This window comes from Nyctereutes procyonoides, unplaced genomic scaffold (assembly GCF_905146905.1).
Source record: "Nyctereutes procyonoides isolate TBG_1078 unplaced genomic scaffold, NYPRO_anot_genome, whole genome shotgun sequence".
NCBI classification, from domain to species: Eukaryota; Metazoa; Chordata; class Mammalia; order Carnivora; family Canidae; genus Nyctereutes; species Nyctereutes procyonoides.
Genome location: NW_026575131.1, coordinates 51589977 through 51611370, shown reverse-complemented (window position 1 = coordinate 51611370; position 21394 = coordinate 51589977). Strand labels below are relative to the sequence as shown.

The 21394-nt window shown below is 41.6% G+C and overlaps 1 protein-coding gene across 1 annotated transcript; it reads left to right on the top strand.

The window, feature by feature from the left end:
* Positions 1 to 593: 593 nt before the first annotated feature.
* On the top strand, positions 594 to 12823 carry ZNF317 (zinc finger protein 317). Its single transcript, XM_055343742.1, has 7 exons — positions 594 to 775; positions 7690 to 7812; positions 8483 to 8622; positions 9081 to 9207; positions 9648 to 9743; positions 10792 to 10874; positions 11374 to 12823. Exons 2-7 carry the CDS (start codon positions 7782 to 7784, stop codon positions 12691 to 12693), a joined length of 1797 nt encoding a protein of 598 aa, XP_055199717.1. The 5' UTR covers positions 594 to 775; positions 7690 to 7781; the 3' UTR covers positions 12694 to 12823.
* Positions 12824 to 21394: the final 8571 nt, after the last annotated feature.

The window sequence follows — 21394 nt, the reverse complement described above, 5'->3', positions numbered from 1 at the left end:
TTATTTTTCTTAAAACGTGTTTCGTTTTTGTTTGTTTGTTTTTGTTTTTTTAAGGATTTTATTTATTTGTTAATGAGAGACACACAGAGAGAGAGAGAGGCAGAGACACAGGCTCCATGCAGGGAGCCGACGCGGGACTGGATCCCGGGTCTCCAGGATCACGCCCTGGGCTGAAGGCAGCGCTAAACCGCTGAGCCACTCAGGCTGTCCGATTTGTGGCATTTTAAAGTGTCTAAAGACAGCCAAGTGGAGAGAGCAAGTCTCATACCATCTAGAGTCCAGGGTAGAGATGTGGGACTGCGGGTGTAAATTTGAACCTTGAGTGCATAGACAGTACTTAAAACGGTGAGATTCGCTGATACCACAGAGAGAGTGATTACAAGACGAAAAGAAATCGGAGAACTGAGTCCTGGGATACCGGATCAACTGAAAGTGGGGAAACGTGGATCGTCAGGCTCCACCTGGGAACGGCGGCCGGGACGGTCTAAACTCGAGAACTACATTTCCCAGAATCCCTTCCGCCCCTTGCTTCCGAGTTAGAGGCCGCCTAAGAAGTCCCGCGAGATTTAGAAGGCGGAAGTGAAGCGGAAGCCATTGCTCTCGGGAGGCGAGTGCGGCTCTACACATGGGCTGGGCAGGGGTCCGCCACGGCTTCCTCAGGGCTGTTGGGGACCCTCCGCTTCCCCGCCACAGACCGGACCTGCTGTATGAACTCGGCGTCCCCTCGGCGGCAGCTTCCGTGACCTCCACTGCACCTGATTCTACCCTCAGCCTTGTAAGCTCCGCTTTCCTCACTTAACCCTTTACCCTCGGTCTTCCCCAGGACACGAAAGGCCCATCGACCGGGAGGAGTGAACGGGGCCGGGACCTGGGACCTGGGACCTGGGACCTGGGACCGGAAAGCCGGGGAGCCAGGGGAGGGTGGTGGTATGAGACGCGGGTACGCGAGGACTGAAATTTAGGACCGATGTGTTCAGGACGAGGTAAAGGCACTGGTGAGCTGATTTATTTAAAAAAAAAAAAAAAAAAAAAAAAGGACTCCTTGGGGTGGGAGGGAAAAGCCCGGCCGTAGTGCATTAAGGACTTTTTGGTGGAGTCTGGAACGGGAAACCGGGAGGAATGATACCTTCCTTTGGCTCTGCGGTGCATTTTCTCCACCACGAGTAGAGGCACCCTGGGCTTTCCGTTGACATTTATTTGCACTGAGTGTTAACATTTTACATGCAAACTAATGGCTGCGCCGATCTGTTGGTTGAGTCGACTCGTGTAAACAGCCTACAACCAAATCTAAAAGTTCACTTCAAAACAAAACAAAAAAAAGTTCACTTCAACATTCTGTTCATTTAACCTTGAGAGTTAGCCCATTAATATTTAGTGTGATCGCTAATATTTTGCATTTGGTTTTTCACCACCTTATTTCGCTTGCTAATTATCCTTTAACTTTCAAGTACTTTTTTTTTTTTAGTTTTTTTATTCGTTCAAGTATCTTTTAATTGGAATATAAAACATATGCAAAAAAAAGTATAAAAACACGCACATTCTCTGCAAAAAAAAAAAACACACACTCTTAAAAGACAGCAGTAAAGCAAATCTATAAACAGAAAGATTATGAAATCTCTGGAACCTGTGTGCTCTTTCCTGCATCCTCCTCTTAATGATTTCCTTTGGATTTTACTACTTAATGTTTTTCCAAATCTTCATTTCCTAATTTCGGTAATTATTTGTAAATGGACTTAACACGCTTAAATACTTTCAGAGACATCCTTTTTTTTCCTATTAATGCAAGCATATTTTTAAATTTATTTTTAAAGATTTTATTTATTTACTCATGACAGAGAGAGGCAGAGACACAGGCAGAGGGAGAAGCAGGCTCCATGCAGGGAGCCTGAGGCGAGACTCCATCCCAGGACCCCGGGATCACAACCCGATCCAAAGGCAGATGCTCAGTCCTACCCATTCTTTTTCAGACACCGCATAGCTTAAATTTTAGAGTCAGTTTACAAAGCTTCACATACTGGAGTTTTATTTTGAGGTTGTGTTGAATCTGTATATGAATTTGGATAATATTGACCTTATAATTTTGTTGTATTTTAACAACATATCTATTTGCATATATTCTGTAATACCTTTCAGTAAAATTTTAAAGGACTTAGAATGGGTTTGTTGGGTTTTTGTTACTAGAATTTTTTTGTTGGGACGCCTGGGTAGCTCAGTGTTTGAGTGTCTGTCTTTGGCTCAGGGCGTGATCCTGAGTCCAGGATTGAGTTCCACGTAGGGCTCCCTGTGAGGAGCCTGCTTCTCCCTCTGCCTGTGTGTCTACTTCTCTCTGTGTCTCTCATGAGTAAATAAATAAAATCTTTAAAAAAAATTTTATGTATTTATTTCAGTGAGCCGAGAGTGCACAAGTTGGTGAGAAGGGCAGAGAGTGATGGAGAAGTCGACTCCTTATTGAGCAAGGAGCTGCCAGCAGGGTTTCATCCCAAGACTTTGGGATCTTGACCTGAGATGAAGGCAGACGGTTAACCAAATGAGTCACCCAGGTGCCTCAAGGTGGGGGGGCGGGGGGAGTTTTTTGTTAAATTTATTCGTAGGAACCCTTTTTTTTTTTTTAACACTTAGGATTTTCCCCCCTCCCCCAGCAGCTTGGTGTATTGAATTTGGGTTAGTTTTTGTGTAGTGTTTTGAATGTTCTTCAAAGACAAATGTTATCATCTGTATAGAATAAATAGATAAATATTTTTATTTTCTGTTTGCATTGTATTGTTTGCTTGTATATTGCTTGTGTTTTATTTACTCACTTTGCTGGACAGGCTGGGGACTCCTGGTAGCATTGAGTGTAGTTCAGATAACAAACTCTAGGCAGTCCTGTTTTTTCCTGACCTTGAGGGAAATTGACCTTCTGTTTGCTGGAGGCTCTTTTTTTGAGCTATTAAAGAAAGCTCTCTTCTTTTCCTAGTTATTCCTCTTGAATGGTTTTTTTTAACAAGTGATTTTTCTTTCAGCATCTACTCTGATATTTTTTATCTTTTATCTTGTGTATCTCAAGCTCCGTAAAAAATGTCTGGCTTGTGGTAGGTGCCACTGCCATTGTGCATTGAATGAATGAGTGAATAATATACTTTTGTTATTTATCTGGTAATTTGGTAAATTAAACCAGTTGATTTTCTAATGATTACACTTGCTTGGTAAATAACTCACTTGAAAAGGATAGGCAGTATTGTATCATTTTTTTGGTTTCTATCTGCTAGTGTATTGGTTATTTGGATCATTGTTTGAGTAAGATTGGCTTGCAGTTTTCAGTTTCCATTTTATGCCAATCTCATAAAATGCATGGGAATATTTCCTCTGTTTTCTAAACTCTGGAACTACTTTATCCTTAAAAGGTAGCCGCACTGGACAAACCATTTGGGTATAGATTTTTCTTTGTGGAAATTTTTTGAGCTACTGTTTCAGTTCCTTTAAGGGTCATAGTGATCTGAGAAAGATCTTAGAGTTCAAAGCTGACAGGCAAGAAAGAACTGAGATGTTCCAAAAAGGTGGGTTTTTATTTTATTTTTAATTTTTTAAAGATTTTATTTATTTATTTATTCACGACAGACACACAGAGAGAGAGGCAGAGACACAGGCAGAGGTTAGAAGCAGGCTGCATGCAGGGAGCCCGATGTGGGACTCCATCTTGGGTCTCCAGGATCATACCCGGGGCTGAAGGCGGCGCTAAACCGCTGGGCCACCGGGGCTGCCCCAAAAAGGTGGGTTTTTAAAAAAAAATTTTTTTAAGGGGTGCCTGGGTGGCTTAGTCAGTTAGGCATCTGCCTTTGGCTAGGGTCATGATCCTGGAGTCCTAGGATCCAGCCCCCACATCGAGCTCCCTGCTCAGTGGTGAGTCTGTTCTCCCCCTGACCCCCATACTCACTCTCTCAAATAAATAAATAAAATATTAAAAAATTAAAAAAAATTCTTAAAGATTTCATTTGTTTATTTGACATCACAAGCAGGGGGAGCAGAAGATGGAGAAACAGGCCCCCTACTGAGCAGGTGGCCAATGCAGGGCTCAGTCCCAGAACCCTGAGACTGAAGGCAAATGCTTAACCAACTGAGCCACCCAGGCACCCCCCCTCTGTACATTTTTTTAAAAGATTTATTTATTTTTAGAGGGTGCAAGCAAGGGGTGGGAAGACAAGCTGACTCCATGCTGAGTGTGGACCCTCCATGGGGCTCCATCCCAAGACCCTCAGATCATGACCTGAGCTGAAATCTAGATTCGGATGCTTAACGAACTGAGCCACCCTGGCGCCCCGCCCTGTTTTGTTGTTGTTGTTGTTGTTGTTGTTGTTTTGTTTTTTAAGATTTATTTATTTATTCGTGAGAGAGACAGAGACTTAGAGGGAGAGCAGCCGATGTGGGACTCTATCCCAGGATCATGCCCTGACTGGAAGGCAGATGCTCAGTCACTAAGCCATCCATGGACCCCCTCTCCTTGTATTTTGAACTTATTTACCCAGAAAAGGTTGACCTTAGAAGGGAGGGCAGACATCTTCGTCCTTGCTTTTTATAGGAGAGGAGGAGTATATCAGATGTCAGTTTTGGGGAAGAATTTTGGTAGAACTAGAGACCAGAAAGTTGGAAATACTCCTTTTAACTTTTTAAAGTAAACTATAATTTATGTTGAAGACAATTTACAGATCTTAGATCCAGTTTGATGATTTTTTTGACAATTGTGTGCTTTGTATAATTGCTAACTAAAAATAAATAAAAATATGAAGACTTTTAGTTGCTCCAGAAAGTTCCTCTTCTCTTAATCTCTCCTGCTCATACTTTTCCATTGAGACAGCCACTTTTTTTTACTTCTAGTGACCGAAATAAACAAGTTTTGCTAACAACCTAAATAAGTTTGCCCATTTATGGATGTCATATAACTGGAATCGGCATTTTTTGTGTTTAGTTCCTATTGGTCAGCACGGTAAACATTTAACCATGTTGTGTGTCTCAGTACTTTTTATTTCTCAGTAGTATTCTAATGTACACACCACAATTTGTTTATCCATTCTGTTGTTGGATATTTAAATTGTTTACAGCTTGGAGCTGTTAGGAAATCAGATTGCTATGATTTTTTTTTTTTTTAAGATTTTACTTGTTTATTCATGAGAGACACAGAGAGAGGCAGAGACATAGACAGAGGGAGAAGCAGGCTCCATGCAGGGAGCCCGACGTGGGACTCGATCCGGGGACTCCAGGACCACCACACCCTGGCCGAAAGCAGGCACTAAACCACTGAGCCACCCAGGGATCCCCATCTCTCTCTCTCTCTTTTTTTTTTTTAAGTTACTATTTATTTTAGAGAGAAAGCAAGCACACTCTGCTTTAGAGAGGAGCAGGAAAGAGAAAATCCCAAGCAAGCTCAGTCTCAGCATCCTGAAATCAGGATGTGAGCCGAAATCAATAGTCAGACGCTTAACTGACTGAGCCACCCAGGCACCCTCTTGTTTTTTTTTTTTTTTTTTGTTGTTGTTGTTGTTGTTTTTTAATAAGCTCTACACTCACCATAGGGCTTAAACTCACAACCCCAGGATCAAGAGTTGCATGCTCTATCAACTGAACCAGGTAGGCACCCTGTTTTCTTGTCTTTTGGTAAGTCATTCTGACAGGTATGAGGTGATATCTCATTGTGGTTTTGATGTGCATTTCCCTGATGATGAATGATGTTGAGCATCTTCTCAGGTGTCTGTTGGCCATCTGTATTTCTTTGGGAAAATGTCTCTTCAGATCCTCTGTTCATTTTTTTATTGGATTGGGTTTTTTGCTCTTGCATTGTCTGAGTCTTACATATTTTGGACATGAACTCATCAGATATGATTTGCAAGGTTTTTTTTTTTTCCTGTTAGGTAGTTGCCTTTTCCTTTTGTTGGTTTCCTTTCCTGTACAGAAGCTTTTTAGTTTGGTATAGTTCCACTTATTTTTGCTTTTGCTTCCTTTGCTTTTGGTGTCGACTCAGAAAATATTTGCTAAGACCAGAATCAAGCTTATTGCCTAGGTTTCCTTATAAGAGTTTTGTGGCTTCAGGTCTTACATTCACATATTTAATCCATTTTGAGTTTTGTGTGTTGTAAGATAGCATGTGGCCATCCACTTGTGCCAGCATTATTTATTGAAGCAACTGTCCTTTCCTCATTCTTGGATTTTTTTTGTCATAAAGCAATTGACTGTATGTGTGTGACTTTATTTCTAATATGTCATTTCTGTTCCATTGATCTATGTGTGTTTTATGCTAGACTGTTCATAATGATATGTGATAAAATGTTAATTTGGGGGGAGTCCAATTTATTGGTTTTTTAAAAATATATTCTACTTGTGTCTGTAGTCTAAAATACTGTTGTGTAACTCAGTTGTTAAAATATTTTCTGTGGGGATCCCTGGGTGGTACAGTGGTTTAGCACCTGCCTTTGGCCCAGGGCGCAATCCTGGAGACCCGGGATTGAATCCCACGTCGGGCTCCCGGTGCATGGAGCCTGCTTCTCCCTCTGCCTATGTCTCTGCCTCTCTCTCTCTCTCTCTGTGACTATCATAAATAAAATAAAAATTTAAAAAAAAACTTAAAAAAAAATAAAATACAGTATTTTCTGTGGATTTTTTTTCCCTCTGATTCACTTCAAAAGTTTTTAATTCACATTTTTGCTTACATGGTGATAATAAAAAAATGCAGTTTCTTTTTACTTATTGAGTTCTTTCAGTACTATTAACTAAGAAGATTGCTTTCCCTACTGAATTGCCTTGTTCTTTTATTGAAACTAATTTGTACACACGTAGGTTTGTTTCTCATTCTCATCTGTTCCATTGGTCTACTTGTTACATATTCCAATGACTCTTCATTACTCTAGTGAACTTAGTAGCATGAATCCTTCAAGTTTGGTTTTCTTTCTTAACATTGTTCCAGCTCTGCTAGATCTTTTGCATTATGTTATACACTTTATTTTATCTTTTTTTTTTTTTTTCAATGTGGGGCTTAAACTCATGACCCAAGTGGTGTAGAGTGTTTGGCCAGAAGGCACTGAAGATTAGAACACGTGGTTCTAGGTAGACCATCCTTGTGGCTGCTAGAACCATTTTAAACCATGGTGAGCCTTGGGGATGGATCCTTGGGTGGCTCAGTGGTTTAGCGCCTGCCTTTGGCCCAGGGTGTGATCCTGGAGTCCTGGGATCGAGTCCTGCATTGGGCTCCCTGCATGGAACCTGCTTCTCCTTCTGCCTGTGTCTCTGCCTGTCTCTCTCTCTCTCTCTCTCTTTCTCTCTCTCTGTCTCTCTCTCTCATGAATAAATAAATCTTTAAAAAATAATAAGTAAAATAAAATAAACCATGGTGAGCCTTGAAGTTGAAAGGAAGAATAGAAGTCGGGAGCCCAAGTGTTGTTTTTTTTTGGGGGGGGGGTAGCCCAAGTGTTTAACAAGTAAGGGAGTCTGACCAAGTTGTGCTTGGGGACAGATTACTTGGGACACTGGATCTGAATCTTCTTTGAGGCACATCAGGGACCTTCTCCACATTGCCTGGAGAATTTCCTGAGTAAGACAAAGGCCCATGATCGGACATACTTGCTGCTCCAAAGAGGAGGTGCTAGAAAGTAAAAGTTAAATTTGTCCTGTGACCCCAAGAGGCAGAAAACCTTTGACTACTCCTAGTCTTTTTATTTGCTACAGATGCTTGCTGGAAGAGTTCCGTGACAGCAAGAGGGAAGCTTCCTGCTGCCAGTCCCCTGTTGTTTAGGCAGATTGACTGTCATTCTCACAGAATGGCAGCTCTTGGTCTATCTTCCACATGTGGTAAGTTCTTGGGTTGATGAACGGATGCCCTCAAAAGTTCAGTTCAAGTGGCCTCTGGACTTCACTGGGTCAGGGCTGTACATGGCCACAAGGTAGGCTGCCAGAGTTGGAGGAACTGAAAAGGGGTGGGAATAAAGTATAGTCTTGGTAGCCTCCCAGTGACTGTCAGATTTGGGGTCTTTGTGAGTTTGGGTGAAGGTAGGGATTGTGTGTAGTTGGTATATAAGGAAGGACAGGTAATGCATGTTATGTTATTTTATTATTATTAAAGATTCCATTTTCAAGAAATCTCTGCCCAGCGTGGGGCTCGAACTGACATCCCTGAGATGAAGAGTTCATTGCTCCACTGACTGAGCCAGCCAGGCATGCCTATTATTTTTTTATTCACTTAGAATTATTATAAATCTGAGCAAAGTAACAGCTCTACCTTGTAGAGCTTTAATTTTTTTCAAACATTAATTTAGAAACATACCACTTTCTTGGTAGATATGTAAGCCCACCATCCTTTTTATGCCCTTGAGTGGAGCAGGGCTGCTCTGGCTTTTTACAAGACATTGTGCGTGGAAGAGAGGTGGGGATAGGTGCTGCATACTCAAAGCAGGTGTGGGGCAGTTTCCTGATCTGTGAGTGTTGGGCAGGCTTTAATCCTCATGGATCTGCTCTTCCCCAGCTGTGTCCACCCGGGACCCTGCCTATATCCATGAGTCAGAAATTCCTCCTTCGTCAAAAGACCATTCCTCTTCTCAGGACATGGACTTGTTTGTTTGCAATGGCCTGGAACCTTCTATGCCAGCCAGTGTTGGTTCTCAGGTACAGGATCTCTGGGCCCCTGGGGGTGGGAGAGGCACTTACCTAGAATGCTCCCTTGTCAGAGTTCTAGTACCACTTGTTATAGATCTTTTAGAGCCTCACCCAGGGCACAGGACAAAAAGCCAGAGACTGTTTACAAGGCTGTCCTGGTAGCAGGGACCTGGTTAGGGAAATGAACTTATGTAGCAGGTATTTCTCTCATAGTAGAGCTCAAAATGCTCAGGCCAGGTTAGAAGTGGAGAGAGATTTGGTCCTCTGTCAGCAGAGTTGAATTTAAAGAGATGAGATCACCTCATAGTGAAGAGTCTTGTGGACTGGCTTCTGGTTTGAGACACCAGAAGTCCATCTGACAATCCTGTGTTTGGAGTCTCTTGTGCCCAGGCTTCAGCCTCAGCCATCTTTCTGTGAACACGGATAGGCTGGTTTCTTACTGACCCCAAATGTGTGTGGTGATTCAGGAGTCAGTGACTTTCCAGGATGTTGCTGTGGACTTCACTGAGAAGGAATGGCCCTTGCTGGATTCTTCTCAGAGAAAATTGTACAAAGATGTGATGTTGGAGAACTATAGCAACCTCGCCTCAGTGGGTAAGACTGGAAATTATTTCTCTGTGTATCAGATGTTTTTGTTCTAAGTACTTGCTGTGACCCAGGGACTATGGGGATTTGGAACTAATTGTGAACAAAGGTGACCTGGTGCCCCCCTCATGGTGTTTCCCAGTGATTGTTGAGACCTGTTCATTGCATTGACCTTGGAGGTTGTCCCGTGTGTCTGAGTTTGGGCATAGGTTTCTGAGTTAAGAGATCCTCATTCTTTTGAAGGGCAAAGCGTGTGGGTCTTTGTGGTTTTGTGTTTTATGAAAGCCTTTCACTGTGTTCCTTAGAAATTTGGCACCATCATTTTGCTGCTCCTAAGTCAGACTTGTCCATCTTCAGAACACTGAAGACCAAAACCTTGACCCCGGCCTAACGGAGGGGGTTGTCCTCTGCACGATCCTCCCTCAACATGTGTCTTTCCCCGTGAGTAGGGTATCAGGTGGGCAAACCCAGCCTCATCTCCCACTTGGAGCAAGAAGAGGAGCTGAGGACAGAGGAGAGGGAACTGCACCAAGCCACATCTCCCGGTGAGCACCAGGCAGACACTACCAGGAAAACATGAGTGCTTCTGGGTACCTGCTTTATTCACTGAGGGGATGAAGGGAGATCCATTAGGGACTTGAAATGTCACCCAGGGAAATTTGAGAATGCTCCTTCTCCATTCTCTCACAGGTCCTTTGCTCTCACTGTCCTCTCCTGTGTTGTATATGTTTATTCCTTCATCTTTTTCAACTGTCTACGTATTCATTTGCCAACTTACTTAGTTTTGAGATGTAACTGACATGATACCATGTTAGTTTCAAGTATACGACATAATGGGGAAAAAAAGTATACCACATAATGGTTCAATATTTGAACCATTATGTGATCACCATGTTAAGTGTGGACTAAGATCCATCACCACAGAGTTACAAACATATTTTTTCCTTGTGATTAGAACATTTAAGATTTACCATCTTAGCAACCTTCAGCGCATTACAAAATTATTTACTATAGTCACCATGCTGTGTGTTACATCCCCACGGCTTATCTCTTTCATAACTGGGAGTTACCTTTTGACCCCCTTCACACCCACATCCACCTACCGCCTCTGACAACCACTACCAATCTGTTCTGGGTATCCATGAGCTCAGTTGTTTTGGGTTTCGAGGAACACTTAGATTGCTTCCATTGCCTTGACTATTGTAAATAATCTGCTGTAAACATGGGAGTGTGGATATCTTTTCAAGGTAGTGTTTTCATTTTCTTGGGATAAATAGCCAGAAGCAGAGTTGCTGGGTGTCATCAAACTTGACATGTCTACATGAGCTCTGTCCCATTCTTTCATATTCAACATTACTGGTCATACTCTTTCTGTTGTTATCACTGTCAGTCTTTGAAGAATTTATCCTTTGGTGAATCAAGTTAAATACAGACATTTTTACTCACATATGTTTCTCCCCTTTGATAACACCTTTTCTTTCTTTAGGGTTAGTATTGCAAAGAAATCTCCCCTGTTTTTGTCACTAGCATCTCGCCATCTTTCTCCAGCTAATATTTCTCTCCTCGGGTTAACATCTTACCAATTTGTTTCAGATTGGGAGACTCCATCTAAAAGCAAATGGTCCATTCTCATGGAAGATATTTTTGGGAAGGAAACATCCAGTGGTATGACAGTGGTAAGACTTCCTTGGGATAATCTCAGAATTCCCATGTTGGGAGGAAACAGGGGCAGCCTCAAAAGCAGCTCAAGAACCAGGCACGAGTGGCCTTCCCCAAGAGGCAGCTGTTTCAGACGTTGAATGTCAGCTTCGGGGGAAAACCCTAAAAACCTAGCCTCAAATTTCTTGACTTAGAGTTGCAACAACCAAATTTTTCTAGAACTGTGCCTTAGATAATGAGTGTTGGGGCTCAATTCAGATTTAAACAGTTAACAAAGTATATATGCAAAAAGCTTTGTGAAAGTTACATCTGTGGAGCCTTAGGGGGTAGCATCCACTCTGTTATTTGATGGAGCCCAAATGGGGTAGAAACAGGACTTTGGCACTGCAAATCATGACCTCATTTGTCATAATGACATGCTTATACATACATCAGTTTTTGTGGGGATGACTAGAGGACTCCTAGGAATGTGGTGAGTTGTGGGAAATGCCTTAGCACTCCTCTCTTAATCAACAGGAAAGAACACGTCTTGGAGAGAAACCCACTGAGTACACTCACCTGTTTGAAGTCTTTAGCATGGGCACTCATCTTACTCAGCAGATAGGAAGGCACGCTGGCAAGAGGCCCTATCACCGCCGGGACTGTGGGACAGCTTTCAAGAACAGGTCACATCTAGCCCAACATGTGAGCATTTACAATGGCAGGAAAATGCATGAATGTCATCAGTGCCAAAAAGCCTTCACCACGAGTGCGTCCCTCACACGGCACAGGAGAATACACACTGGGGAGAAACCCTACGAATGCAGCGCCTGTGGGAAAGCCTTCAATGATCCCTCTGCCCTCAGGAGTCACGCGAGAACTCACCTCACAGAGAAGCCCTTTGACTGCAGTCAGTGTGGAAATGCCTTCCGAACCCTCTCCTCCCTGAAGATACACATGAGAGTTCACACTGGGGAGAGACCTTACAAGTGTGATGAGTGTGGGAAGGCGTATGGCAGGAGCTGCCACCTCATTGCACACAAACGAACGCACACTGGAGAGAGACCCTACGAATGCCACGACTGTGGGAAAGCTTTCCAGCATCCCTCACATCTCAAAGAGCATGTCCGGAATCACACTGGAGAGAAACCGTATGAATGCACACAGTGTGGAAAAGCCTTCCGATGGAAGTCTAACTTCAATTTGCACAAAAAGAACCACATGGTAGAGAAAACATATGAATGTAAAGAATGTGGGAAATCCTTTGGTGATCTCTTATCACGGAGAAAACACATGAGAATTCATATTGTAAAGAAACCCATTGAATGTAGACAGTGTGGGAAAGCATTCCGAAACCAGTCCATCCTTAAGACGCACATGAATTCTCACACTGGAGAGAAGCCCTATGGGTGTGATCTATGTGGGAAAGCCTTCAGCGCGAGCTCAAACCTGACCACACACAGGAAAATACACACTCAAGAGAGACGCTACGAATGTGCTGCCTGTGGGAAAGTGTTTGGGGATTATTTATCCCGGAGAAGGCACATGAGCATTCATCTTGTAAAGAAACGTGTTGAATGTAGGCAGTGTGGGAAAGCCTTCAGAAACCAGTCGACCCTCAAGACACACATGAGAAGTCATACAGGAGAGAAGCCGTATGAGTGTGATCATTGTGGGAAAGCCTTCAGCATAGGCTCAAACCTTAATGTGCATAGGAGGATACACACTGGGGAGAAACCCTACGAATGCCTGGCCTGTGGGAAAGCCTTCAGTGACCATTCATCCCTTCGGAGTCACGTGAAGACTCATCGAGGAGAGAAGCTCTTCGTGTCATCTGTGTGGAAGAGGCTCCAGTGATGCATCTTTAAGAGAAACAAGAGCTCAGACTGGGAGGAAGCCTCCTTGGTGTATGGAAGGCAGGAGCACTTACATGAACTCAACTGTGCACAAACCAGTACATGTAACAGGAGAAATCCAGTTTGTGTAATGGCTGGGAAGGACTTGTTTTTTCACATCACTATGGGGATTTGTGAGAAATGGCTAGGGGCAAAAACACTTGTGGTATGCAGAAACCATCAGTGTACATTCAACTCTTTAAAAGGACAACTCTAGGGAAAGAAACCATAGCTTGGTGTTTAATGTCAAGATGACCTTAGCGCCACCTGGCACCTTCTGGGCATATGAGTAAGCACACTAGAGAGAATCTGTAAATTCACAAACCTTTACTGGTCTCACCCTGTATTCTCCATGAAAGAGATCATACAAAAAAGAAAAACTTATAAAGTAGGAAAGTCTGTAACAGAGGTCAGCAAACAAGCCAACTGTCTATTTTTGTATGGCTTGCAAGTTAAGAATAGTTGTTAAATTTTTAAGAAGAAGAACGTGTGACACACCACATGCAACTCACAATGTCTAAAATAATTAACTTTTTGGCCCTTTACAGAAAAATTTGGCCAACCCCTGGTCTGCAGCAGCAGTTGCTAACCAGGGATGATTTAGCTTCTCTGGAGACATTTTTGGTTGTTAAAACTGGTGGGGGAGATGCTACTGGCACATAATAATGCACAGGAGCCCCTGCAGCAATGAATTATGTGGCCCAAAATGTCAGTATTGCTGAGGTTGAGAACCTTAGCCTAGGACAATCCATCAGTTTTTGTGAGACATCACTCACACTAGGAGAGGTTTCTGTTTCAGACTTGGAAGTATAATCAGTATGATTCTTTCAGGAAATGTTAGAACCCACACTGTACACAGTCCCCATATGGGGAAGATTTTAGCCACAGCCCCCTTTCTTAGGCTTATGAGAATTCATACCCTGATGGAATTTTCTAGTAAACATGAAATTGCATTTGTCAGTCTTTTAATCATGAAAACAGACCCTAGCTCATTACATTATAGTCTCTATTTTTAAGATTATGCTCCCCTAAATAATGCTTAGGCTTCATCACAGAAGGCTTGTATATAGTATTTTTATTATAATTTCATTCCTGATATGTGTATTAATTTCCTTTTGGATAACTTACTTGACCAGTGGACTGTTTAGAATTATGTTACATACTATGTAACGTGGATATTTTTAATATCTGTTTGTTACAAGTGTCTAATTTAAGTGCTTTGGATCAGCGCATGATGTCTTCCATCAGATGGATCCTCTGGGATGTTCTCGGTCTCCTGTCCAGCCAAGAGTGATGTAAACCTCTCATTGCTCTCCCACTGTCTCTTTCATGTCAAGAAAATCCCAAGTTTTTTCAGATTACTAAAGTATGCTGTTTTTAAAAGTCTCTTCAGAGTTTTCTGCAGCTAGTACAGTCTTTGTCTTATGTGTAGCCTGGCTGTTGACAGATAAGCAGATGTCACTGTGTGTGAGCTCTGAGAAGAAAGTACTTGAAAAGGGATTATAACCTAGATTCTTCTACGTGTTTTGTTTTTGCTGTTTGCCCTACTTCACACCTTGCAAGGAGATAAGTACCTAGTGTTAAAAGATCCATCTATGACCATAAGGATGCAAGCCACAGGCTAAAGAGGATCCTGCAGAAAAGGCATAAGGATCCTGGCCTCCCCAGTAGCTTCTTTGTCTACAGTAGCCATGGATTTGTTATTTCCAGACTTCCTATTACATGAGAAAAAAAAAATAAAACATTATTGGCATAAGTGGCTTTGATATTTCATTGTTTATCAATTTAATAATTTTTTGGTTGAGGGAGGGTTCCGCTACTCCTAGGTGGATGCCATCTGGAATACATACACTTAGTCATTAGGTTTTACAACTGCTGTATGTGGATATAATCTTTTGATTGTTGAATATGGGTGGTTTTTACGTCTTTAAGCCATGTTTTAAAATTGTATTTCAAGTCTTTGACTTAAGTATTTATTTTCTTGACTTGAAGTAGTATATTAGTTTTTACAAAGCCCTAAGAAGCAATACTGTCACTCTTTCCCTTTTGCATATGGAGAGTCAGAGGCAAGAAAGTTTAGGTTGCTTGTCTGAGGTCAGCTCACAAGTAGTAGTGCTTGTATTTGAGTCCACACTTATGTCAGGCCTTGTTGTGTCTGCCCCACATCTATAGCAGCAAATTGGAATTTTTGCCTCCATAGCACTTACCTTCTGCTTAGAGTAAGGCATCTGATAAACGAGTAAATATATTTTATATCAAATGGTGGTAAATGCAGTGGAGGAAAAGTTAGGCATAGTAATGGTGAGAGGAAATGCAGGGGTTTAGCAGAGCTGTTGAGTGGGCAAGGAAGACCTGCCTTTAAGGGAGCATTTAAGCAGCGATGTAATATTGTAGTCGGGAAGAGCACCCTAGGCAGTTCAAAGGCAATGGAAAAGAAAACTGCTTGGGACCACCATGCATTAGCAAAGGGTCAGTGTGGCTGGAGTGGAGCAAGCTTGGGAGTCACAGGAGGATGAGTACAGAGCTGGGTCAGGATCCTGATCTTGTGGGTTTACTGGAAGGATTTTCCTTTTATCCTCCATGTGGTAGGAAGTCAGTGAAGGGTTTTGATCAGAGAGGTGGTGACTGTCTGATTTCTGTTTGAATCGCTGGCTTCCAGGTTGACAGGCTAAGGAAGGACAAAGTGCGGACAAGCCTGTTAGAAAGCCTTTGCAGAATTAGAGTGGTAGCCAGATTAGTAGTAGTGGGGGAGGATGAAAAGCACATGGATGAATATAGCCATTAATTTTCGCTTCCACATAGCAATCTTTTTTGTCACCCTGCAGCATACCTTTTCTGTTGCTGATGGACAATTAGTTGTTGACATTTTTCCCAGTTGATGAACAGAGCTGCTTTAAGAATGGTGTACATACTTTGTGGAGCACTGGTGAGTTATTCCAGGAGCGTGAATTGCTGGTGTAAGGTCTGTGCACGTTCAACCTACTTGACAGTATTGAGGCCAAGATCATTTCTGCAGTGGTTGTGTGTGTTAACATTTAAAACAGGTTTTACTGAAACACAAAAATGCTTAATTCACACATGTGCAGCTTAATTATTATGTGAACAAATCCATGTAGTCAACAGGCAAGAAGAAATACCAGCATAGCTAAATCCCTTCTTTGCCTCATGCCTGTGAGAAACCCTCCCCTACTCTGCACAGGTAACCAGGATTTTGACTGACGGCATGGCTTGGGGGTTTGTTTTGTTTTTGTTTTTTTGTCTTTGAACTCTACAGAACCATACAGTACGTATTCTTTTGTGTCTGTCTGAATTTGCCCGTTATTTCTGTGAAATTGATCTTTATTAGAGGATCTCTAGCTATTACGTTTTTTGTGTGTGTTCTCTTCGAATATTCTGCAATTATTTAAGCAGTTTGTATAAATTGACATTTCACTTTTCATTATGGGGGCTATTGTGAATAATGCTGCTATGGACATACTTTAACATTTCTGATAGCGCACAAGTGCATGTATTTCTCTTGGGTGTATATCCTGGACTGAAATTGCTGGGTCATATGGGGTACATATGTTCATTTTTATAGATGATGCCAATTTTCCAAAGTGATTGTGCAAATTTGTTTCCCAACAAGCTATTTTATAGAGTTGGATAAGATACTAAAGTTGCCTGCCTTTTTCTTACCATGATTTACACATTCCATTATGAGCCCTCTGGATGCATGTTTTGCATGTTTTCCATTCTGTGGCTTGTCTCCAATGATTTAATTGGTGTATTTGGTTGAAATGATTTCCTAATTTTAATTTTATGGACAGCACTCTTCTTTTCCTGTGTAAGGAATATTTGGCACTCAGAAGACAAGAAGACATTCTTTAATTTCTTCTACAAGTTGTTTTGGTTTTGGTATTTTTATTTTAGTATATACCTGTAGATATATATTTAGATTTACAATCCCTGTGAAATTGATTTTTCTGTGTATTGTGTAAGCTATTAATCTTAGCTTTATTTTTTCCATATTGACCCAGCATTATTTATACAAGAAGTACATCGTGGCCCTAGGAATTGAGATGTCACCTTTGTCATATATTGAATTCCATATGTATCTGGTCTAATTCTGGGCTTTTATTCTACTGATTTATTTGTTCATGTGCCATGCCACTGTTTAAATTATAAGAAGCTTTATAATTTTCAATCTCTGGAATGTCTCGTTCCCTCTCATGGTTTTTCTTTTTTTAGTGTCTTCCTAGATATTCTTGCTTCATTTTTCTTTTTCTTTTTTTCTTTTTCTTTTCTTTATTTTTATTTTTATTTTTATTTTTTGATATTTTTCTTTTAAGTAATTTCTGTATCCAACGTGGGGCTCAAACTTACAACCCCGAGATCAAGAGTCACATGCTCTACTGACTGAGCCAGCCAGGTGCCCCTGTTTGTGTTTTTTTTTTTTTTTAAGATTTTATTTATTCATGAGAGACACAGGCAGAGGAAGAACCAGGCTTCCTGCAGGAAGCCTGACGTGGGACTTGATCCCAGGTCTCCAGGATCAGGCCCTGAGCTGATGGGGGCACTAAACCACTGAGCCACCCAGGCTGCCCCCCGTTTGTGTTTTATATGCACTTTCCTATTATCTGGTTCAACTCTAAAATTAGCTTATTGGTATTTTTATCGTCATTGCCTTGAATTTGTAAGTTAACTTGAGAACTAACAATTCTATAATATAAAGTCATCAAAGAACAGAGGATGTCTTTCCATTTATTTGTTCAGGTCTATTTTAGTGTTTGTCTGGAATGTTCAAAAGTTTTCCATATACAGGTTTTATACATTCTTGTTGAGTTTTCCCTAAGTATTTAGCCATTTATTATAAATGAGGTTTTTCTCAACCATAATGTCTTCTGTTCACAGTTTTGTACATGAAAGCTACTAATTTTGTAACTTGCTACTTCACTGAATTGTTTTTTGAGCTAGCTCTGTTCCTGGTTTCCTGGGGTTTTCCGGGTATATTGCCATATCACCTGCAAATTGAGATATCTTGTTTACCAGTTCTTACGCTTCTAATTGTTTTTGCTTGTCTGATTGCATTAGCTAATAACCTCTAGTACAGTGGCAAATAGTAACAGATAGTGGGCATCCTTGCTTTGTTCTAGAGGAGATGCCCCTGTTGTTTCCCATTAATTAAGATAATGTCTTTTAGAACTAAGGTATTATATTTATTTTATCATATTGAGAAGATATCCTATATTCTTGAATGTTTTGTCATGAATGAGTGTTGAATTTTATGGTTTTTTTGAACATTTATGAAGATCATGATTCTTCTGATTCATTAATAAAGTATATGATATTAATAAATATCTCAATATTCAACAAATCTTGTATTCCTGGAGTGAATTTCACTTGTTTATGGTGTATTCTTTTCTTAACATGGTGTTGGATCCTTTTTGCTAGTATTTTGTTTAGAATTTTCTCATTGGTATGTTCATGTGTGATCACTGGCCTATAGTATGTACTGTCTGTCTGGTTAAGTATTAGTATTATACTTGTTTCCTAAAAGGGGTTGAGAATTTTTCCTTCTCAGTGCTCTGGGATAATTTATATGGTGTTAGGACTGTGTGGTTTTGGAAGATTTAGTAGAATTTCCTGTGAAATGATCTGAGTCTGGTGCTTCTCCCATCCCCCTTTGCATTTCTGTTTCAGAGGTTTCTATTTAGGCATCTTCCAGTTCACCAAGTCTTCTCAGGCAGGTCCAGTCTGCGACACCCATCAAGGACAGTCTATTTCTGTTGCAGTGTTTTTGGATTTCTGGCATTTCCTTTTGATTCTTAGAGTTTTTATTTCTCAGCTTGCATTACTCATTCGTTCTTACATGTTTGCTTTTTCTGTTAGAAAATATAGCATATTAACCATAGTTATGCTAGTTTCCTGGTCTGACAATTCCAAAATCTCCGCCAGAACAGAGTCTGGTTCCGATGCTTGGTTATCTTGTGTTAAAGACTGTTCTTACTTGCTTTTTTTTCCCCCAAGATTTTATTTATTTATTTGACAGAGCACACACACAGGCAGGGGGAGTGGCAGGCAGAGGGAGAGCAATAAGTAGATTCCCCACTGAGTAGGGAGCCCAATGTGGGGATGGATCCCAGGACCTTAAGATCATGACCTGAGTTGAAGGCAGACACTTCAGTGACTGAGCCACCCAGGCATGCCTCTTACTTGCCTTTTAACATGCCTTGCAATTTTTGGGGGTGGGGTGGGGTAAGTTTGACATGATATGTTAGGGTAAAAGGATCAGCAGTAATAGGCCCTCAGTGTGTTGTAGTTTTTCTGGCTAGAGGTTAGCCTGTGTTTACTCGGTGCTGTAGCTACTGTGTGAGAGGCCTGAGTTTCCTCTGGTGACCCTATTTCTCTGGGTTCTTCTAGAGACTCCTTCAATCTGGACTAAGACTAGCAACTCTTTTAACTGTAGTCTCCTTCATATTGGAGCCCAAGAAGGTCTTTTTCATTCTTCAGTTTAAGCAACAAGAGTTCCTTTATGTTTTTTAGTCCCCTGCTGCTTTTCTGAATTCAGGATAAAAGTGGATTTTTTTTTTAAAGCTTGCCAATTTCTCCTTGAGAAAAAATAAATAATGCTTCTTTAAGACAAGTTCCAGCCTTAGACCTTTGACAATTGTTTTGACTTAATATTTGTCATAATTAAAAATTAGTTTCTCTGCCTTATCCAAGATCATGGCAGATTTGAATATTTTACACTGATTAACTGCTGTCCTCCACACACCATTGTAAGGTTGTCATTGGCCTACAGAAGACACAGATGAGAAGAGTGCTTACCTGCTGGAAAGACCGTTTGTCAGGTGCTGACACTAGTGGATCAGTTTGCCTGAGAGTGCAAGGAAGAGGGGTGTGTGGTTGTGGGTTTCTGTCTTCCATTTGCCTTCCTGAATTCCCAGCAGTGTTTCCATGCAGTAATTGTGTGTGTGGTGGTGGTGGCGGCACTTGCACATCAATGTCCCACAGGCCTCAGTGAAAGTTTTCTGAGCTCATTAGTGAAGAGCAATCATTGCTTGGCATTTGCCTAGGTCTGGGGGAAGAAAAAAAAATGTGTACCCCAGAGGCCAGGCCCAGGAGGAGGAGAGATGAAAATGGAACTGTGTCTTTAATTAAGAGCCTTGGGAATCCAGCACAGCTACGCTCTGTGCAGTCCCTCCATCCCATTAATTACAAGAGCAGAAGGAAACAATTCCCAGCTACACCTAAGTGACCTGGAACTCTTGGACCTCATTGCACTTCCCTGCCATTGTCAGGATAAACATCCTCTCGTACTTGATCTTTCTGGAAGGGCCTTCTAATTACACTCTTACCCAGTCTTCATGTCTCACTAGCTTTCTGTGCTTTTGGGGTTTTCCAGCAGGAACTAGCTCTATCCTCTTTAATGTTTGAGTAACTCCAATCCACTCAGGTTACTCTCTAGGGAGCCAACGAGTGTCAATTAAGTGCCTTGCACTAAATTTGACTTTGAGAAGAGAGTAAGACAGGGTAGTGTCTTCAAGGGAATAAAGGTCTAGGGGGAGAGACATGTAAACAATAAGATTGCTAATGTGGGCAGTTAGTCCATTCAGGAAGTCCCGAGGAGGGGTTACTGACATCCAAAGCCACGTAGAGAGAATGCAAGCTAAGTGTAGGCGGTTTGTGTATAGTGCTCAGGATCAGAATTGAATAAACGTGCCAATCCTAGGTACAAAGGCACAGAAAAAACTCATTCTCTCACAGGTAAAAGGATTCTCTGAAATGGTAGATAAAACTGGAGAAGTGGGATATAGACCATATAATAGGCAACATTGCATCAACATTTTATGTATCAGTCTCAAATGTTAACTGAATTTGATGGAAATCCACAGATGTTTGATGAGATTTGCAGTTTAGAAAGGTAACCTGGGCCCTTTAGTGGACTCTGTATTTGCTGCATAGTAAACTACCCAAAACAGTGATTTAAAACCACCATCACATGGTTTATTGTTGGTTAACAGTTTGGGCTGTGCTTGGGCAGGCTCCCTCATGTGTCCCATGGGCTGCCAGTTTGGCTTGCCAGCGCATTCACTCAAGGTGTCATCCTCCAACAGTCGAGATGGGGGCTGAACCTGCCCTGCCAGGTTTTCTTCAAGTCCCCTGTGCAAATTTTCTTCAAGTCCTGGTTTGTGTCATCTTTCCCTGCACCCCACTGACAGTGCAATCACGTGGCTGGGCCCAGAGGGGAGGGGTAGGTAATCAGTTATATAGAAGGGATGTGGGTACAGGAAAGAGAAGAAATGATGGCCATTTTTGGGGACCCCACAGGGCCAATGTTTTGTAAAAGTCTAAATGAGAGAAGAGTTTTTTATAGGGATAACATATAATAAATTGTACGTGCTTAAATGTTTGGATAAGTTTTGGCCTATATGTACACAGCTCATGGTGGAGGTTCCCATGCCCTCTGGTGGAAGATGCAGAGATCTGAGCAGGTGTATGTTTGCCTTAGAATTACATGTGGAAACAGTACGTAGTATATAGGCATGGAAACAAAGTGCAGGAATGGGAGAAAATTTGGCTTACCAGTGAGAAGCTGATCACCCCCAGGAGACCAAAGCACATTTTTATGAGAATGAAATTCTTTGTACAGCTGCTAAGACCATGGTAGTAAGCAGCTC